Genomic DNA, 20609 nt, shown 5'->3' with positions numbered 1-20609 from the left:
TGGATGAATCATTGTCTGCACACTGGACTGGCCCTAGTGGGATGGGTGGTGTGGCCTGACTTTCAGGTCTCTTCATTCTGCCTCCCTCTGAATCTTCCAGCAGAAACCAGAGGCTCCCCCACCCCAGATCCTCCCTACCAGAGCCATGCCAGACCTCTCCCAGGTCTGCCTCCATCCCTCAGGACAGGACCTTCACCAACCACTGCCAGACACAGGGGTAGACCTCCAGGTCGAACCCACTGACACGTGCAGAAGGAACAAGGAGACACACAAAGCTCTGCCTCTTCCCCCCTCCAACTCTACCTCCTGCTGATGATCTTCTGGTACTCCAGGCGCATGAGGAACCCGCGGATTCTGGCCTGCAGCATGGTCAGGATCTTGGCCAGACGCTCATCTCGCATCTCCTCCAGCAAGCCCAGCAAACCAGCCTTGAAAAACACCTGTGGGGAAGGGAGTGGGAATGGAGTCACCAGCAGAGAGGGCTCAGGGGGAACACAACCTGGGCTGTGTGCAGATAGATGGAGCAGGGATCTAGTGCCTGCATGGGCACACACCACACCCTGCTCTGGCTGGAGGTGCATCCACACATGGCACAGGCACCTGATGTCCTTCCTTGAGTATGTGGGCAATGGGAATGGAGAGAGATAGAAGGGGCAGTGTCTCTCTCCTAGGGACCAGCTGCCTGATCTCACCTTGGTGTGGCCAAACTTGTACTGTGCATGGTCCAGTTCCAGGGAGCTCAGCAGCTTCTCCGTGGCCTTCCTGCTGTCCACAAACTTGTCTTCTGGAATGGCTGTTGGGTTCAGGATACGGTAACTGCAGGGACAGAGCAGAGGGAGGACATGCAGGAGAACTGCAGCACAGCTCCATCATCATCCCTGAATCCCTATCATGCCAGTTCCCACCAGAGTCATGTTGCTGCAGCACAGGATGGAACCGTGTATGAACCAGCTGCTCCAGTCCTGGCTCTTCTGCAGAGAAGACACCAGGGAACCCTGACAGATCCCAAACTGTACATGCACTGGGGGTATGTGGGGGTTCAGACCAGCCCTGCACAAGCTGGGGAGCAGATCAGAGCCAGGACAAGTCTTGTCTCCCTCCAGAACATGTGTGGGTTGCTGGGTGAGGAAGAAGAGGGAGTTACCGCTGCTTGAAGTCTGCGTAGAGGATCCTGTTGGGGAATCCCTTCCGGCAGATGCGGATGCCCTCAAGGACCCCGTTACACCGCAACTGGTGCAGCACCAGGAAGGAATCCATGGCTCCTGTGGGTGGGAACAGAGCTGGAGCAGGTGCTCAGCCCAAGAAGGCAGAGCAAACAGAGCTGCAGCCTGGGCCTGAACTCTGGCAACATCCCGTGGCTTGAACTGGGTGTTGACCTGTCCTGCAGGTCTGTGCTGAGCACCAGGGCTGCAGCCTGGGCCTCAGCTCGGGGGAGTCACTCTGACAGACTCATCTGTGCCTGCTGTTACACACAAGTGCAAAGCAGCCCAACCATCAAGGCACAGCCAAAACAGGAGCCTGGCAAAGCTCCTTCTCCCCAGCAGAGGAGATTGACCTGGGTCACAGAGAATCAACATGGAGATGGGATCAGGGCTCAGTGGCAGCATGAAAAGGGTTGGGGAGAAGGTGGGTGCAAGAATCCCTGCCAGCTCCCACACGTGGGTCTCCCCAGGGGCACTGCCAGGCTGCTGCCTCAGCCCACCCATACCTGGGGTCTTTGTCTCGTTGGGGATGATGCAGCGGACGAAGTGGGGCTGGGTGGAGCGCAGGTTGGTCATCAGCTTGTTCAGATTCTCCTGCAGGGCAGACACGGGATGAGGTGACAGCTCTGCTCCCCTACAACCACTTCTCTCCAGCCCCTTCCCCTCAGGCAGGGAGAGAGCAGACCCTGAGAGCCCCTTTTGCCATGAGAAAGTGGGAATTCCCTCCTGCTATCCTGTCAGTGGGACATACTACACCTCGGAGCAGGACCACTGCCTCCTGTCAGGATGGGAGCCACGGCAGAGGGGACTGGGCTGGCAGACAAAGCCAAGTGGCACCTGCAGGTTTTGCTGTGCCAGAGAGGAGCCAGATGCTTCCCAAGTACTTGTAGGTAAAGTTTTGCTGCTTGGGAGAGCCAGGAAGACAGGACTGGGCGTATTCCTGGTAGAGATCTCTGCTGGTGCCCATCAGCTCTGTGCTCAGCACTCTGCAATTCCAGTGCTGCAATCCTCGGCTCATCAGGAGTTCCCTGCACCTCCACAGTGCTTCACCCCCTACAGCTGTGAGAGAGGGCCCTGCCAACCCAGACTGCACCTCCCTTCTCTCCAAGGCAGGGCTCAAGGCAAGACATGGCCTTGACTTTGCTCATGGGAAAAGCACCTGCATCCTTCCCCTGCTCATACAGGCTCAGCCTGTTCAGGACCAGCTCAGGGAAGGGAACACCTTCCCACAGCTCCACATCACCATGGGGCAATTTCTCACCACAAACACCTTTCCCCAAGGTCTGTGACTTGTCCAGGACAAAAAAAAGTCACACTTCTCCCTGAGCAGGGGCTCTGCCTCTTCAAGCACCCTGTCACAGAATCACAGAGTATTTCTAGTTGGAAGGGACCCACAAGGATCATCCAAGTCCAACTCTTGGTCCTGCACAAGACACCCAACAATCCCCTGATGTGCCTGACAGTGCTGTCCAAACACTCCTTGAGCTCTGTCAGCCTTGGTGCTGTGACCACTGCCCTGTCACCACGAGGCTGTCATGGCAGGCCCACAAAGCCCTCTGGGCTGTTTCCCAGTTGGTTAAGCTCTGGGTTGGACTAATAACTGTGGTGAGCATGGAATGGGGCTGTGTGTTATCCTGAGCTGTAAGATAGCCCAGGTTTTACAGCTCAGGCTGTAAAACCTCCCAGGACAGAGACCTGCCAAGATCCTCCTCCATTTTCTTCTGCCCAAAGGTTGTCCTTCCCGCTGGTAAGAGTGAGGAGAGAAGTAGCACAGACTTAAAGTGATGTTCATGTAATACATCATCTAAACATCACTACAAGTCTTAACTGCCGCTCTCTCAAAGGCGAAGGAGCTGCCGAGCAGCGCAAGCGTCACGTGGGCAGGGGCAGCACAAGCCCCAGCTCCAAGGGAGCCATCACCTCCTGTCCTGTCCTGGGAGCACGGGGACAGGGCTGGGACTCTGCCAGGCACAGGCCCTTTGCTCAAGGATGAGAGAGTGTTGGGAGTTTTTGCCTAGTGGTGGTCCTTGAAGAGTTCTAGGGGTCCATGAGGAGCTCTGGGGGTCCTTCAGGCCACAGGAGCTCAAGTGCAAGATGCCAAGAGTCTTGGCAGGGAAGTGGGACTCCCATGGGACCCTCTGAGCACGTTTCCCTCAATGCCTTGGATGGGGAGCTGGCTCTTACCTTGTGCAGCTGTGACACTGTCTGGAAAGAAGCTGCCTTTTTACGTTTCTCCTTGGTCCCCGGCTTGTGAGGCTCCTCTGTTGGGTTGAAATATTGATTAGATCAGCAAGACACCTGCTCAGCTTGGAGGACTCAGGAGCACCCTCAAACACCCCTGAAATGCCCACAGCCAGCCCCTGCTCTCTGTAAAGCAGAGGTGGTTGTGCCCTGCTGCAGAACAAAGCCAAAGACACCAAAACCATCTCCCACAGCACCAAATTCTGGGGGGTGTTCCTCAGATCCTGGTAACAAGAGACCCCTTCACACACCACCCCAAAGTCACAGGGCCACCTGGACAGCCCTACAGCCCCACACCAGCTCAGCCTGGTCCTGACCACATAGCTAAATCCCTTAGGCCAGCACCCACCTATCCAGGCCAGGGAGGTTTTTAGGGATCAGTGTGGGTCTTCCCTTTGCCCAGGCTGCACACGGGCATGAGGGTGGGCATGGGGGTGAGAAGGTTTTGCTGCAAAGGGAGGGAGAGACCAAGGTCAAAAAAGGGGTGAAGGTGCCCCTCACCTGAAGCAGAGCCCACGTAGTTCTCATAGAGACAAGCCAGGAGCTTGTTTTGGGATTTCTGGAAGATGGACACCACTGTCTCATTCAGGGGGTCCTTGTTCTTGTCCAGCCACCCAATGATGTTGTAGGGCACCTGTCACAGGAGAGGCACAGGTGAGGAAAGCCCTGTCCCTGTCAGGGGAAGGTGGGGACGCTGTGGAAGAGCTGACAGGGACGTACCACACCAGCATAGTGCACCACCTCAAAGTGCGCCTCGTATTTCCGCTTCTTATCCGGACGGGGCTTCTGGAAGTTGGGAGACTTCCCAATGTGGTTGTCGTAGAGCTTCGATTTGAAGGTCATGTCAGAGGCTTTTGGGAACATGCACTCCTCTTCGAGGATGGACAGGATTCCCATTGGCTGCAGGGAGAAGGGGGTCAAGTCCCACTCAAAAACAGGGATGTGGCACTGAGCAAGGTGAGGCAAGGCTGGGGTTGGGAGACCTCAACAAGGGTTCAGGTGCAAGACATTGGCCAGGGACCAAGTTGCCACTGGCATATCCCAGGCTGTATCTGACCTCCAGCCAGTCTGAGTGGGACTGGCCAGGCCTGCAAGACATGGGAGCTTGTCCAGTTCCTTCAGACTGCTGGGAAGGGGAGATCCTCCCCAGTATCCTGACAGGCTTGCTCCTTTCCCAGACAAAAAAAGGGGAGTTTCCTCCATGCATGGAGATCTTTTCTCCAAGATGCTGTGAATCAAGTAAGAGGCACTGAGAGGCAGCAAGTGGGGAGGAAAAAAAGGGCAGTTCTCTGGATGAAAAGGCTGCACCAGGTTTTGTGCCTCACCAGTGCACAGGAACATAATTTCCATGGTTTCATGAAGTCAGAATTTCTGTCAAAAAGGTCTCAGTGGGCTGGAGACTCTGAGCTGTAAATAAAGGGAAAATAAAGTTTGGCACTTGCCATTGACTGGGGAGGGAATAATTGAATTTTGGTAGCAGAGCACCTCTCACTGTTTCAGCCTTTGCAAGCAAACCATCTACCATCAGTACCATTCCTGTGCCCTGAGTCTGATTTTACCTTCTCAATCAGGTCGATGCAGGCCTGCAGGTCCAGGCCAAAGTCAATGAAGACCCATTCGATGCCTTCCTTCTTGTATTCTTCCTGCTCCAGCACAAACATGTGATGGTTGAAGAACTGTTGCAGTTTCTCGTTGGTGAAGTTGATGCACAGCTGCTCAAAGCTGTTGAACTGCAAGAACAAAACAGATCTGAGTCAGATGGAGGAGCTCCAGCAGTGAAGGGGTTCACCCTTCTGCTTTGTCTGGGTGTGCAGGGTGATCTCTGCCAGGCCCAGCTGCATCTGCTGTGAGAGCAGGTAGCCAGGAATCCCTGGAGACGTGCCCACAGCAATGCTAAATCAGCCCTTGTGAGCTGCCTGTTTGCTCCAGGTAACTCAGACAAGAGCTCTTCCCCATCAAGGCCAGCAGTTTCCTGGAGGAGACAGAGCTGCAGAACACCAGGGGACTGAGCTGCCCCCACAGCTTCCCCCCAGACCCTTTGCAGGGGCCTGCAGAACTCACATCAAAGATCTCGAAGCCTGCAATGTCCAGTACTCCGATGAAGAACTGCCTGGCCAGCTTGGTGTCCAGGGTCTTGTTGATCCTTGTCACCAGCCACTTGAACATGCGGTCGTAGGTGGCTTTGGCCAGAGCTCCCACCGCGTAGAGCACCTGCAAGGCAAGGCACAGGGCAGGCTGTGAGCTGCTCCCTGCTTCTGGAGGAGCCAGAGGAGGATGAGGAGAGCTCCTTCTGGCCCACAAGGGATGGACAGGCTGATCCAGGGAGTTTGTGGTTACAGTATATGCTCCAAAATTAGGTTTCACTTTGCTCACGAGTGTGTTCTCGTGTCCCTGGTCTGGTCTTGCTTCCAAGGTTCTTAGGACACAAATACAGACTAAAGTGATATTTCAGAAGCCTTGTGCCCTGCCAGAGCCTGTAGCTCACTTTGGATAAGACACCAGCCCCTAAGATCCTCTTCAAGTGTATTTAAGGAGTGGCTTCCACTATTCAGGCCAGGTTTGGGTTCTGAACTGGGATGTGGCCAAAATCTGACAAGGTACATTTTTGGTGCATTTGAATCTCCCACGAGATCAGTTTAGATGAGTGTTTAGATGAGCCTTCTACTTTTCAGTGCTGGACTCTCCATAGAAGTGTGACTGTCTCTGAAGCAGATCCATAGAACCAGGACCTCCTCTGCTGTGATCCAACCCACATTTCAAAGAGCGCACTGAACCTCCAGCCATGGTTCATATGCAGAGCTATCTGCCAGCTCTGCCACCAACTTTCCCAGCTGCTAAAAGCCACTAACTGTGGATACATCTTCTCCCGCTGCTCTGGAGTCCCCCCACTAAACCCAAGGGAGTGAGCTGAGGCCCCGTTCCCCCTGTGCAGAGCACATCAGGCCTGGCTGCAGAGGAGTCACTCACCAGCATGAGCAGGGAGCCCCTGTCCTGTCCCACTCACCTGCTCCACATTCTGACCTTTGGTCACGTACTCATTGCCCACTTTGACACGAGGGTGGAGCAGCCCCTTGATGAGGTCAGCTGAGCTGATTCCCATCAGGTAGGCAGCCTTGTCAGCACCTGGAAAACAGCACAAAGGCATGAGGAGCCAGCAAGGAAGCTCTGGGAAGGGAAAAAAGGAAGTGAAAAAAATGACCAGCTCTTATGATGACCAGTGCTAACTATACTGGTTTTCCCATCTGCTCCAGAGTCTCCTCCAGTGTCTCATGTGATTTCCCATCTTGGGTATTGTGTGATGCTTTTAAAATCTGGACCTCCTGCCTGAGAAGTCAGTGTTTGGATACAATGGCTATAGCACCTCATCAGGTGCTTATCAGGTTTTATCTGGGAATCTCTATGCAATTTCCAGTGGAAGCTTAGATTTCCATGCAGAGAATTTGAAGTGACCAGAAGAGAGGTGATATTCTTGTTTATCATTCAAAGACTCCTAGTAGCAGATTGTAGCTAGAAAATCACCTCTGTTGGGAACAAAATCTTCATTAATTACCAGGTAGTAGCTAAAGCCTGTGTTGACATTCCTCAGGTAAGGAGAACTCTTCCCTCGTGAATGTTAGCATGACAAAGTCTGATCCAGGTAGTCACTTCTGCTGGATCCCTGCTTAAACCTTCTAGGGAAGTGCTGGGGCTTCCCCTTCCCATCCTTCCACACACTGGAAAGTCACCCTCTCCCTCCAGCTTTGCTCTGCCTATTCTTAGATCTATGATTTGCACTGGATTTTCCTAAGCCACAAACCAGGAAAAGTGATAGACAGTGACTGTACCCTGCTCTAACTGCTCTTTGGGAGGCTGTGACCCGAGCAGGTCCTTGCAGTGCTGATCCTGGCCTGGCTCATCCTCTGGATGCCCTGCTCTGGAATGCTGTCTAATGAGGTGCAAGAGATGAAAAGCAGGAGAACACTGAACGAGATGAAGCACAGCTGGGGTGTGACACCCTGAGATGCTGCTGAGGCAGGTCTGATGCAGATGAGACCACGCAGCGCTTGCAGAAAGAGTGTCCTAATATTCCTGCCCCTTTGTGCACCTATAGCAGGGCCTAGTGTGGGTGCTTGGGATCACAGTCACCAACCTTCACAGGCCAGGCATGGGGAGTTATCCCAGCCTGCCTTTGGGGGAAACTTTGCCCAGCCCAGGCTGGACAGGTGTGGAGCACAGAGCCCAACTCACTTTCAGTGCCATCAGCCTCTGCCTGCTCTTCTCGCTGCTTCTGCTTGAACTTCATGTTGCCAAAGTGCATGATGGCCCCCACTATTTTATAGGAGCCGTATTTCTCATCATTGCTGAAGCCCAGGATGTCCATGGCATGCTGAGGAGAGACAGAGAGAACAAAATCACTCTGAGGTGAGGGTTGGTCCATCTTCCCACCATCTCCTAAGGTGCTCTCCCTGTCCTGGGGCTCTGGGCAGGGTGAGCACCTAACCAAGGAAACCCGTCCATGAGGCTCTGAATGTTAGCCCAGGTCCCACAAGACCTGTTTGAAACCAAAAGGATTAGCTTAGCATCCACAAGAAGGAGGTTTTCCAAACTGAGGTCTCAGGAGACCTTCTCACTCTTTACAATTCCCTGACAGGACGGGGGAGACAGGTGGGGGTCGGGCTCTGCTTCCAGGGAACAAGGGATGGGACAAGAGGAAATGGCCTCAAGCTGTGCCAGGGGAGGTTTAGGTTGGACATCAGGAAGAATTTCTTCACTGAAAGGGTGGTTTAGTATTGGAAGGGGCTGCCCAGGGAGGTGGTGGAGTCCCCATCCCTGCAAGTGTCCAAGGAAGGACTGGCTGTGGCACTCAGTGCTCTGTGCTGAAGGGACAAGGTGAGGATTGGGCACAGGGTGGACTCAGTGACCTTGAAGGTCTTTTCCAACCTCAGCGATTCAATGACTCTATGATTCTACAACCTCCCTTCTCATGGGCACTATGGAAAGTGCAGCAGGCCCTTCCTAATGCAGGGAATTCTCTTCCCTGTCTGGATGAGGCAGTTGATGGAGATCAGAGTCACTCTGCTCTCTCTCGTAGGCTCACAGCAAGTGTAGAGCAACTGCCAATAAACCAGAGGGAACTCCCAGCTAATTCAGAGGGGGAGGACACACACGAGAAGGCAGGACAGGTCCCCAGAGCTGCCCAGGAGGAGGTTGTGCCCCCCCTGGCTCGGGCTGCCCACGTACATCTGTCGCCATGAGCTCCTCGCCGTCATCCAGGTTGTCCACAGTTGTCACACCCTGGGAGCAGAAGTGGTAGTCATAGGGGTTGAGGGAGAGCAACAGCATATCTGTCGAGGGAAGACATGCAGAGGGTGAGGTCAATCTGACAGAGAGAGCTGGGCAGAGAGGCAGCCTTGGCCATGGATGCAGAGGAAAGGCTTCACCAGCCTGAACTAGAGGGCACCAGCTGGTGGAGGAACAGCCTCTTCCAGCCCAGGCAGGTCCACACATGGGTCCACCTCTCCTCTGATCGCCTCCAGCTTGCTATCTTGGGATATGGCTTGGCTGCAGACTGATTTAGAAGTGGCCACCGTGCCCTTGTGACACCAGATAAGATTACTGCTCTGTGCCACTCTCCAGAGCTGCCTAATAAGGTGCTGCTCAGCACCAAGCTCAAGAGCCCACAGCTAAAAGCTGACCACCCCAGGGGGCTGTGCCAGCCTTCCTTCTGCAGGGGGAAAGGTTTCCTGAGCACTCTGTGGGATGTGGCCCCTGCAGGGCAGAGCTGCTTGGAGGACACACCCAGGATGGGTCTTCACCAGGGCCCTGAGTGAGGGGTTTTCAAGCCCACCTGAAATGAGTCATCTCATCAGGGCAGCTGAAGGAGCTCAGATTAGGCTGCAGAACACTTTCCCCACCCCAAAATGAGTAAATCTCCAATCTGCACAAGCTGGTTGAGGTTGGTGCTGTACCCACCACATGACAAGGCCTTTGTGCAAGGCAGCTTTGCCAAGTGCACTCCCACCCTTCAGATAGACCCTGAGTGACCTCTGCTCCTTAGACAGTGGCAGAAAGGGCTTTAGTCTGGCTTCTCAGCCTGGGGGGATAAAGGAAACTGGACTGGATGACCTCTTGAAATCCCTTCCACCCTGAATTATCCACCAATCCTATGATCCTGCACAGCTACAAAGCATTGGAGGGCAGTACCTGCATGGTGAGCTGGATTTGCTCATTCCTGTGAACCTCAAAGCTGACATCAGAGCTGTCTGTGGCTATTTTCAGGCCATCATGCTGTAAGGGCTGTGCTGCATCTTTGGCTGCCTTACCTTGCAGCTCTGGTTTCTTCCCAGAGAGGATCTGGTAGTAGATGTGGTAGCTTCGCTCTTTGGGCTGCTGGAAAATCACTCTGGATTTTTCCAGAAGATCTAGAATGAAATAGGGCAGAGGGGTTAGAGGAGGGCTGCTTCCTTCCCAGAGCTGTCCCAGCATCAGCACAAAGAGTGGGATGAATTCCCACCCCCCTGCAGCTGGCACATCTCTACTCACAGATGTCAATGTCTGCCGAGGCCAACTTCCCGGAGGGACCAAAGTGGATCCGGATGAACTTGCCCTGAAAGCACGTGCAGGAGGTAAGTTCTGGGCTTGGCTACACAGATATGATTCTGAAGAGCTCCTAGAAACTGAATTAATGTCCCACTTCTTGGGCTCTTGCTGACCAGGCAAGTTCCTGGGCTCTGTGAGCCGTGGAGGGGTGAAGTTCTCTGGTTTGTAACGTGCAGAGGCTCAGACAGCATTGCCCAGGGCTTTAAATACCAGGCTGGCAGAAATTTCACTGAGAGCAGATAAATCCCTGTGCTTAGGCCTGTTCTTAACTCTAAGCACTCCTGTGGGGTGGTGTGATACTGAGCCTGCCCACAGCCCCCTGCTCTGTGCTGTGCTGAGGGTCTCCCCCAGCAGTGCCTCCTTCCCCTGCAAGGCACAGGAGCTCTGCAGCCCAGAGCAGAGCCAGGCTGGGCTTAGCAAAAACTGGTGCTTCCTGGAAGGGACACACTTGTCTGTCCCAGCCCCAGCGCTCCAGGCTGTGCTCGGTGTCCCTCAGCTTTGATCCTGGAAGGGACATCTCTCCAGGATCTGCCAGTGACTACCGCTCTCACAGGCTGTGGCACCAGGGCCATCCGTGCTGGCCACTATTTGCTGCACTGATGTAACCAGGAAAACTTGGCCCTGGCAGTCCAATCCCACCAGGAAGCAGGTCCAGCTCCCTGCTGAGTGCCTCAGGCTCACACTGTACAAACCCACAATACCACCAGCCAGGCATCCAGCCTGCAGAGACATTCCTGGCTCCCCTGTCCTGCTGAGGCACTTACAAAACGCGAGGAGTTGTCATTCCTTATGGTTTTGGCATTGCCAAAAGCTTCCATAGCTGGGTTAGCCTCGATGATTTGATCCTCGAGGGTGCCCTGTAAAAAAAAAAACAAACAACAAACCAAAAGATGTGTCAGCTCCACCGAGCCAGAGGGGATCTGTAACCAACAACACAGAGCACAGATAGCTCCTTGCTACCCTCATTAGGTGTTTTTGAGAACCTGTTGCTCCTGAGGCACCTCCTTGTCTCAGGAGGCAATGGGGCTGTTCTGGGGATCACATCCAGTATAGGTCTACACCAGGACCCTGAGTGAGCTGCTGCAGCTCTTTCCATGCTCACCCAAAACAGGTCATCTCACCAGGGAGGCTGGAAGGAGCTCACAGTAGGCTGCAGGACACTTCCCCTGCCCCAAAATGAGTAAATCTCCAGCCTGTACATGCTGAGTTTAGGGGTCAGCAGAGCTGGGGTTTGCAGCAGTGCTCTCTGTGGGCTTCTCCTTGCCTGAACTGGTTCCCCTGGAGACCCAGGCTACTGCACCCTCTGCACACAGCAGCTCTTAGCCCCTTCCTTTGGAGCTTCAATATGCAAACCAAGAGCAAGCACACGATGTCACCAAAACAGTCTGAGTCATTTCAGGCTCTCTGACTCTGCCAGGCAGTTCCTCTTCCACCAAACCAAAGTTGTGGACAATTCACATCACAGCATGTTGCAAAAGAAGAGATCTATAAAACAGGCTGGATCAACAACTCTTTATATCAAAAATTTGCACAGCAGGGTCCTGGTGTGGTGGGAACACACCATAGGTCCCAGCTGGTGTGACCTGCTGGACACACTGGAGCTTTCCTGAGCAAACCCAGAGATTAATCTTCCCCTGACTTTGTTTTCACATGCCCAGTTCAAAGGCAAAGATGCAGCAAATGCCTAATGCAGGTAAAGCAGGACAAGAATTTGAGGAGAGAAGCAAGAGACTGGTGCCAATCCACAGGAAGGATGGTGGGGTTTGACAACAGCAATAGCTTGGTGGCACAGGGACCTGCAGGATTTTTCATGAGAGCTTTTGCCCATTCTCTGACAAATTACAGTTCACAGGGCTTTGCTCAGGAGAGGAGCACCAGCTCTGGGCTCTGTCCACCCTCTCTTTCAGTGCTGGACCCACCACTCCTGCACCTCTGCAGCTCCAGGCATGGGAAGGGTAAAAGGGAGAGGGAGCAGCTCTGAATCACCGCTATCAACAAGCTGTATCTTGTCACCTGGATGTCCTGGGATCTGCTATCTTTAAATTCAGCCTGACCTAAAATTGCCTGGACTGTGAGATTCAACAGAGGCAGCCCCAGGACCCACAGATTCGGCCCCTCATTCAGGTGTCTCACTGTAAGTTTGCCCAAGAGCTCTGAGACCCATGTGATAATGAACATCCCCCAACAAAGGGTGTGCATCAGCTAAAGGTTCAGAGAAAACAAGGCCTGAGGGTGTTTGGCAGAGCTGCTGGAAGGGCTGAGCCCTTGGGGTGCTGGGAGCACCAGGGACTGAACCTTTGCTGGGCTTCCTTGGAGCTAAGCAAGGACCTCAGCAGTGTACCCCAGAGAAGGACATCGGCTGCAGCGTGGTGGGCTGAGCCTCTCCAGGGCTTTGCAGAGGGTGGCATGTCCAGGCATCACCAGTTCTACAGCCAGAGCAAAGAGGTTCTTCCCCTGCCCCTCAGCACCACCAACCTCAGCTGGACTTTGAGACACACTAATGTCTTCAGAGAGTGGAGGCTTCACCTTATCTTTAGAGGAGCCCACGTCATTCACCCCCAGACAAACACTGTGCTGGTTAGGAACGACCGTTTGAAGAGTAATGGTCCCTTTTGAAGGAGAGGCTGGAGTCAGTAAGACAGAAAGTCACTAAAGGATGAAACACCAAAGTTTCCAGCTATGGGAGGGTGGGTGATACAAAGCCAAGTGGAGAACTAAACACTGCCCCTGGACCCAGACCTAAGGCAGAGGCCCCACACATCACCCCATCATAGATCTATGGTGCAGCAGAACTCTGTCCTCAGCATTAAAGAGTCCACAACACTTACCCCAGTTTTAGTGGCAAGAGCTGCCTAGAGAAAGGAAAGAAAATTGTCTTTAGAGATCCAAGAAAGCCAGGCAAGAGCCACAAGAAGCATGGTCAGAAAAGCAGGGCATGACCATTTAGTGCCAAAAGAAGTCCAAGAAAAAAATCCCAAAAAAACAGGAGGGTTAAACTTTGTAAGAAATGCCAAAAAGTTGTTAAATAGATTAGCTCAAGAAAATAAAGAAATGCGTCAAAAAGCAAGAACAGTTAAATACAAACCCAAAGAAGAGGAATAAAACAATGCTGAAGTATTGCTTGTTTGATACCTAAAGCAGCCAGTTTGCTTCCATGAGGGAAAAGCAGGCTGGAGCCTCAATGTATCCAGAAGAAATAAGCAATTGCAAGGGCAGCTCAAAAATAACCAGCACCAAAGAAATGCAAGAATCAAAACAAGAGCAAGAAAAGCACAAGGTAGAAAAGGGTCAAAATGAACAAAAGGAGGGAAAAAAAGGAGAAAAGGCTGAAAAGCAAGGCTTAAAAGAGGCAAGGTGGGAAATGGAAGGTTTATTCCATCCTTTTAATGCTCCTTAAGAAGATTGGTGGGGTGTTGAAGGAGGAAGAGAAAAGAATGTCTAAAGTGCCTCTTCCAGACTGCACAGATTGAGCAGCCACATAAAAAAAAATAAAATCCATTTCCCCTTGAGCAGAATAATTTCAAGCCTTGCTTATTCAAAAGCCAGGGAAAAGCCAAGCCCTGGGTGGGTCAGACCAAAACACACTTCCAACTGCAAAAAGTTGGGGGAAGAAACAGTAAAAAGAAGAAAGGGGGAGGGGAGGGAAAAAATATATATTAAAAAAAAAAAAATAAAGAAAGGAAGAAAACAGCAAGAACTTGTTTCAAAAGAGGGTCTTACTAATTTCTTGCCCGGTGTGTCGCCCAGGGCTGCGACAATGGCAAAGTACTGAATGACCCGCTTGGTGTTTACAGTCTTACCAGCACCAGATTCTCCGCTTAGAGCAACAGAAATACACAGATCAAGGGCATGAGGCAAAGAACAGGCACAACTCACACAGAGACCCTGCCACCTGCACCCCTGCACTGCCAGGAGGGACCAGCCAAGGGGCGGAGGGACAGGGAGGCTGCAGCTGTGGATCCCTCCAGCCTGGGAGTGTGCTTGTCTTTGGGGATTGCCTTTGGAGAGAAACTGAGCTCCATCCTCGCCGTGTCCTCCTGGCCGTGCCTGACTCCTCGGAGGTGCCGTGGGGGCTCAGCTGCCCTCTGCAGACATGGCAGGAGGTGCCGGCGCCCACCGAGGCTGCACAGCCCTGGCCCCGGGGCTTCAGCTGTCTGGGATCAGCCAGGAACTGGCCTCGCTGGTGGTTTCAGCACGCCCTGCTTTGTTGGGGCATCTTGGAGATGGCAGGGCCATCGAGCCGGGTGGCTCCGGCCCGGCGTGGGGTGTGGGTGGCCAGCAGGCCCTGCTGAGCTCATCCCTATAGTTAGCTGCTCTCCCATTGTAATCCCAGATCACAAAGAGCCGGGGGGGAGCGGGCAGCGGAGCCACCACCGGACACGCGCCAAGCATCTCTCCACAGCCCCTGCCTTTCCTAATTAGGCCATGGACGAGGCTAAAAATGTCCGTGGCTCCTGGCAGCGACGAAGGGTCCTTTAGAGTCCTTTATATAGCCCTTATCTGTATGTCACTTGAAATCAACCTGGCCTATACCACCCTCCCACGTCACCCTCCTCCCCCGCTGCCGCCCCTCTGGCCGCCATCTCCCCGCGGCCTTGGCCTCCATCTCTCCTTTCCCGTCGCTCCGGGGAGGATGTTGGCAGCCCCACGGCAGCTCCCGCAGCTGTCGGGGTGCGGGGGAGCCTTCCCGCCCGGCTTTGTCACCTGGCACGGCGGCAGCCTGGGCGGGAAGGGTGACAGCTGCCAGGCTGGGTGGGGGGGACACGGCCTGAGGGGGGCCCTACTGGGCACAGGTGCCCATGCAGGGCTCCCCTGGCAGCACAGCACAAGGGGGTCTCGCTGCTCACACCGCGCACTTACGTGATGAGCATGGACTGGTTCTCGCGGTCTGGAAGAGAGGAGCCGGCGTTAGGGCAGTGCTGCCCGCCTCCCCCCTGCCCCGGGGGGCACAGCTGCCCCCGGGATGGGGGTCCCCAGGGCAGGGCTTACTGCGCAGCATGTCGTTGTAGGCATTGTCAGCGATGGAGTAGATGTGCGGGGGAGCCTCCGAGCGCCGCTTGCCCTTGTAGGCGGCCACCACGGGCGCCGTGTAGACGGGCAGCCACTTGTAGGGGTTGATGGTGACACAGAAGAGCCCTGAGTAGGTCTGCAGGGAGAAAAAACGGGTTGGGTGAGGGATGGGGGTGTCCCAGCACCCTTTCACCTCCCCAGCCCACAGGATGACCCCCCCACCCCGGGTGCTGTGGCCTCACGTAGATCATCCAGTGGGAGTAGCGGCGCTTCAGGTTGTGGAGCACGGAGGCCTCGTTGAGGTGTGTCAGCATGGCCATGTCCTCAATCATGTCGAACTTGGGGGGGTTCATGGGCTGCACCTCGTCCTCCTTCACCACCCGCGTCTGCCAGAGGAGGGGGGACACATCAGGTGGACCCCAGACCCCCCCCTCCCCAAACACCCCCTACCCCAAAGCCTGACGGGTTGGTGGACATGCTGATAGTCCCATGCTGGGGACAGCCCTGGCCCCATGCCTGCTGTGACCCTCATTTCGGGGTGACAGGGCTAGGGGAGCCCCACCAGCACCCAGACACAAAGCCCAGTTGGGATAAGCAAGCCCCAGCCTCGCTCCCTGCTGAGGCAGATGGGCTGTGGCTGGGCCTGACAGAATCCAGGGAGCACCACTATGTCCCCCCACAATGGGCTTGACACCCCCATCCTGTGCTCTTCTTCCCAGCCTAAAAGCCTGTGGCAGCACGGTCCCTGTGCAAACAGCTGAAGCCTGTACCCCTTCACTTAAAACTGGATTTATTTAATCCCATGAAGCCAAGCACAGGGAAACTATCGCGTTACGTATCTGGCCTGGATGGGACAAGCTGGATTTAGCAATTCATCTTGTTAATAAAGATGAAATGAAACCTTTCAGAGGTTGTTTTTTTTTTTTTTATGGGTGAAGATGAAATGTGTGGTGTTAAAAGGTGTTAGGTGTTAAAAGCAGGAGGGTAGACAGAAGGATGAGGGTGGGTTTATGCCTCTCTTGAAGCTGTTTCTGCTGGAAATGCTGATCCAGGGAAAGCTGATACACTTTCTGATTTTGTAAATCTGTGACAAAGTCTTTAAAAAGACAGTTTCAAGAGGGAACAGCTAGAAAGATTTGGAAATTGCTTTGCTCTCAGAAGCTGAAGGTGTTCTCAACAGCAGAATAAACTTTTAAAATTTATACCCCCTCCTCAATAAATTGGGACAAATATCTTTACTTGTTTTTCCCGGTCTCAGACAAAAATATTTCCAAAGCCTTAACACTCTTCAAAGATTATTATATGTATTTCTTTTAAATTTGGCAGATGTGAGCACTTCTCAGTGTCATTCTGTCTAGCAGAGAGATAGAAATAATAAAATCTACTGTTTGCTGCCTGGTCAGGTCCTTGTCCTTTTTCCCAGCTTCACACCAGGGTGAGTCTCTGCTCTGCAGTAAAGTTGCAGGGCCATGAGACTCCCACAGCCAAGAAAGAAATATTAATTAAGCTCATTTGCAGCTAATTGTGCTGGATATTATCTTGACAAATACCAGCTGGTGCTTGCTTGCTTTGCCTCCCTCCCGCTGCTGGAAAGCTGAAGCCTCACCACCAGACCGCCTGTCCTACCCCTGTGCCCAGTGCCTGTTGTGCTGCAAATCCAGGCTAAAACGAGCAGGAATTTGCCAATCGCCCCCTTACCTCTTGTTTCAGCCTTGGGGATGAGGTGGGCAGCGGTTCAGCATCGCACAGGGCTGTGATGGAGCCGGTGCTGCCTCTGGGCAGCCGGTCCTTCTCCATCCAGGGGCTGTGCGGGGCCAGCCCGACCGTCCCCTCGCTCTGTCTGTCACGATAACCCGCGTTTGACGGCAAACGCTCGAAGGGGGGATGCTGAACCGCGGCCACTCTTGGCAACTAAGTGGCCTACGTGTCCTGACAGTGCTGTGTGTGTCCCCCGGGGCATGAGCGATCAGCGAGCGGGGCAGGGTTATCAGCCCGAGCTCCTCATTTCAGACGTGATCTTGTCACACGTATCCCCCTCCGCACACACTTGCTCTCCCTCGGAAAAGGAAAGGTATTTTGCTTACTTCCTTATCTTTGGTTTCCACAGTGACTTTGCCACCAGAGCTTTCTTTGATTTCCACTTCGATATAGGCTTCTTTCTCATCTGGGATCCAAGCTCGCTTCTTTCCTGGAGGACGGGAAGGAAAGGGAAAAGCAAAGGAAAAAGGAAAGGAAATGAGACATAATACAGCTTGAAATGTAGGAAACCATTTGAAATTGTCAACTGAAAGCCACATAAATGCAGTCTGGTAACATGGAAGGACAGTGATTATTCCTTCCTATGTTTTTGGTCATAGGAGACAGGATTATTTCGCCTTCTTTGTGTTTGGAAACTGTTTACTCTGCTGGGGTTGAATTCTAGCCTGAAATCTTCTGCTTCGTGTGTGCCTGCACCTCAAACCATCATGAAAAAGGACAGTGTGAGCAAGCAACACACTCCTTGTTTGCCCAGCTGAGAGGAGCAAAGTTGGGCCCAGGAGCCCAAGCGCAGCAAACCAAGGAAAAGCAGGGTGGCTGGGACAGAGAGGACACCTCCAAAAGGAAATGAAGCTGGAGAAGGCTTTAACACCAGTCCTTCAGCCCTCCTGCCCCTCAGTGTCAGGGGCACACCTCAGGTAACAAGGGGAAAGTCAAAAACCTGCTTCTCCCACTTTTGAGGGAATTCTCCCTCCCAGGTGCTGGGGGGAATTCTGGAGTCCCTGCGATAGCTTGAGGAGCAGCACTGGGAAAGGGACAGGGATGGACTCCCAGGAGAGCTCCAAGGGGCTGGCTCAGGGCACTCACATAGGGCTGTGCTGAGCTGCTTTGAGCTCTTACCATCGAAGGGGATTGTCTGGAGCTTCAGCTGCTCCGTGTAGCTTTTCCGGAGGTAGGGAGCAGCCTCCCCAAACTCACTCATGTCCAGCATAGACATCTTGTCCAGCTGGAGAAACACTTGGCAGCACTGAAGGAAGAGTGAAAGACACCTGAATACTGAAAGGAGGGAAGGGACAAAAAATCAGTGCACGGGCAAGCACCCGTTGATGGGTTGAGAACCAAGAGCAACAGAGCCAAACATGCTTTTAATTTTAGAGAGTGAGAGAAGACAGCGACAACAATACTAGCTAATAAAAATTATAACAACCAGACAATTCCAGGACACTTTCCCTTCTGCTGCTATCAACCCTCCACTGGAAGTCCCAGCTGGGTGAGCTGGCATCGCTTTGGTGTCAAAATCCAAATTTGCACTTTGTGTGAGATTGTCAACAAAACCCATTTTCTTGATAAACTCAGCTAAAACCCATCCCAGCTCCTGTTGGAGCCCTGGTGTCCTGCACAAACCCTCTGCAACGACCCAGGTCTGTTCTGCAGAGCGATACTGCAGGAGGATAAAAGCAAAGCTGGATGTATCATCCCTGGGAAGACCCTTCTGGAAGGCCACTGTGGCAGCTGCTTGGAAAAAGCACTTGTATGATTGTGCTTTCTAATATCCTTCTAATCTATCACACGCCACAGCCACCACGAATGGAGCCACAGCTTGGCAAAACACACAGTCCTCAGCAAAAATGCTCTTGATCCAGGTCTGTCCCACCCTCCCCTGTCCTCTGGGAACATCCACCCTGCAGAGGTGAAGCGGGTTAGTAGCGGGGACACACGTGCACACAGACATGCTCTGTATTACTAACCTTGGTGCTAGGACTGAGTGGCTGTGCGAGTGCTGCAAAGCCCCTTTTTATTGTGTCTGTCAAGGTCAGAGTGGGAAAAGATATGTCAGAAATTCCCATGTGTCATGTCCACACAGCTCCATTGGTGCTGCTGTCCCACTGCCCGGACAGACACAAAAGGCAAACTTCACTTTTATCTCTCTGCAAATGCAGCCTGGTTATTTTTATTCCTGTATTGTCAGGCGAGTACAAAGGCAGGGTGAGAGACTCCAGCCTGGGAAGGCAGAGCAGCTCTCCCAGCCTGCCTGCACTGCTGCTTCCAGTGGGGAGCTGAAGAATGAGTGCTCAGCTGGTTCCTCCTGCACCTGAGCTCTCGGTCCTCCTGCTCCTTCCCTGCACCCTGCCAGGAGAGCTGCTGCTTGGTGGGATCTGTGTGGTCCTTCCTTTCCCAGCTGGAGCATCCCAAACTATCACTGAGCTCTGGTTAAACCTCTCCTGGACAGTCTGCTCCAAAGGGGAAGGACTCTGGGGCTTGGAACCCCAGGCTGTGTTCCCAGAGCTCCTCACCTTGGTGTGGGAGCTTGGTTTGTGACTAGGCCAGGTTCATAATCTCTCATCAGACAGGTTTCTGGGTTTTCTGCACACCATTATACCAAGCAGCACTCAGAGGCTCTGTGAAGAACACGTTGATTGCAGCCTGGAGCACATCTCCATCCTGGCAGAACCACCATGGGCTACCCAAAATGGAACAGGACACAGTGGGGGCCAGCCAGACCCAGAGCCATGCCACAGGGATTTCTGTGCCAGGCTCAAGGAAAAGTCACTTAGCTGCTGGCATCCAAGGTGCAATGAGGTTTCTACCCCAGAGAACCAGGGCCTGGGTTTGATATTCCCCACTCAGTACCCCTCACACCCCAAAGTAACTTGGCACTGTTGTATTCTCCTGAGAGGGGGAAACTGAGGCAGGGAGTGGTTAAGGATTATCTGTGCAATGCTGTGCCCAGGCTGGATGTGGTGTGGCCTCTACCACAGCCAGAATAGCAACACCAGAGGCTGCTTTGGGCATGTGGCTTCAGCCTGGGCACACAGCCCAGGTTGCAGAGATTTTTGCAGCCCCAGCACCTGCCCTGAATCCCAGCCAGGCACCGGAGGGGCTTTCTGCTGAAGGCCCAGGCGTGTTAAGTCCACCCAGCACACACACAGGGTTTGCTGCTGCACTGTCTGGGTGCCCAGTGCCATCTCCTCTGCACCCCTCTGACAGGGGTCCCTGCCCTCCTGCCCTGCTTTGGAGTGAACTCTGAGGGATTCATAGGATGGAGGAGGACTCCAGACATATCCCCTGTGGCTTGAGCCCCAGAAGGGAGGATGCTGGGCTGAGGGACAGGTTGATGTTGCCTTCACTGGCTGCACAGTGTGATGTCAGGGCTTTATACGGTGGCAGACTTCCTCATGAATTCAAATACTCGCATGGAGCAGAGTCTGTAGCATGAACAAGGACTCTGAGCACATCAGGATGAAACAGGATGCAGGTCTCTGTTTCCCATGTAGGCTCTCCTCACCAGGCGGGTGCTCAGAAGTGCAGATCAGGATCTGGCAGCAGCTGGTGCACTGCTGATGTGCCTGCTGCAAATCCCCCGGGGAGACCATGGGGACACCATTCCTGAGGTCCCTCTTGACCGTGTCATCAGAGGTGCTCAGTCTTGTCAAGACGGCAGAGTTCCAACATCCTAAAAAGCCACGGGCTCTGGTGGACCACAGCTCCCTCTGAGGTTACCCTGGTGGTCTTCTGCCTCTCTGTCCTGGGCTCAGAGTCAGGTTTCCACCCACTCCCTGGAAGGACCCGAGGCCTTTGGTGCATCTGGTGCCAAGTACC

General features: G+C 53.5%; 1 protein-coding gene across 1 annotated transcript in view; it reads right to left on the bottom strand.

The window, feature by feature from the left end:
- Window positions 1-18063, bottom strand: part of MYH7B (myosin heavy chain 7B) — a 29133-nt gene extending 11070 nt beyond the window's left edge. Inside the window, exons 1-22 of the mRNA XM_050314044.1 lie at window positions 17910-18063; window positions 17117-17220; window positions 15275-15418; window positions 15012-15168; window positions 14883-14910; window positions 13743-13839; window positions 12851-12874; window positions 10787-10879; window positions 9966-10029; window positions 9746-9844; window positions 8664-8767; window positions 7671-7809; window positions 6448-6566; window positions 5505-5654; window positions 5003-5173; window positions 4164-4343; window positions 3945-4077; window positions 3387-3463; window positions 1709-1796; window positions 1145-1262; window positions 693-816; window positions 304-440 (exon numbers count right to left, since the gene is read on the bottom strand). Coding sequence (XP_050170001.1) covers window positions 304-440; window positions 693-816; window positions 1145-1262; window positions 1709-1796; window positions 3387-3463; window positions 3945-4077; window positions 4164-4343; window positions 5003-5173; window positions 5505-5654; window positions 6448-6566; window positions 7671-7809; window positions 8664-8767; window positions 9746-9844; window positions 9966-10029; window positions 10787-10879; window positions 12851-12874; window positions 13743-13839; window positions 14883-14910; window positions 15012-15168; window positions 15275-15418; window positions 17117-17220; window positions 17910-18006 — 2447 coding nt within the window. The 5' untranslated portion in view covers window positions 18007-18063. The remainder of the gene's footprint in view (window positions 1-303; window positions 441-692; window positions 817-1144; window positions 1263-1708; window positions 1797-3386; window positions 3464-3944; window positions 4078-4163; window positions 4344-5002; window positions 5174-5504; window positions 5655-6447; window positions 6567-7670; window positions 7810-8663; window positions 8768-9745; window positions 9845-9965; window positions 10030-10786; window positions 10880-12850; window positions 12875-13742; window positions 13840-14882; window positions 14911-15011; window positions 15169-15274; window positions 15419-17116; window positions 17221-17909) is intronic.
- Between the last annotated feature and the right edge of the window lie 2546 nt (window positions 18064-20609).

Source organism: Myiozetetes cayanensis, unplaced genomic scaffold (assembly GCF_022539395.1).
Source record: "Myiozetetes cayanensis isolate MyiCay16 unplaced genomic scaffold, myiCay2020 scf19, whole genome shotgun sequence".
Taxonomy (NCBI): Eukaryota; Metazoa; Chordata; class Aves; order Passeriformes; family Tyrannidae; genus Myiozetetes; species Myiozetetes cayanensis.
This window is presented reverse-complemented; position numbering and strand designations above follow the sequence as displayed.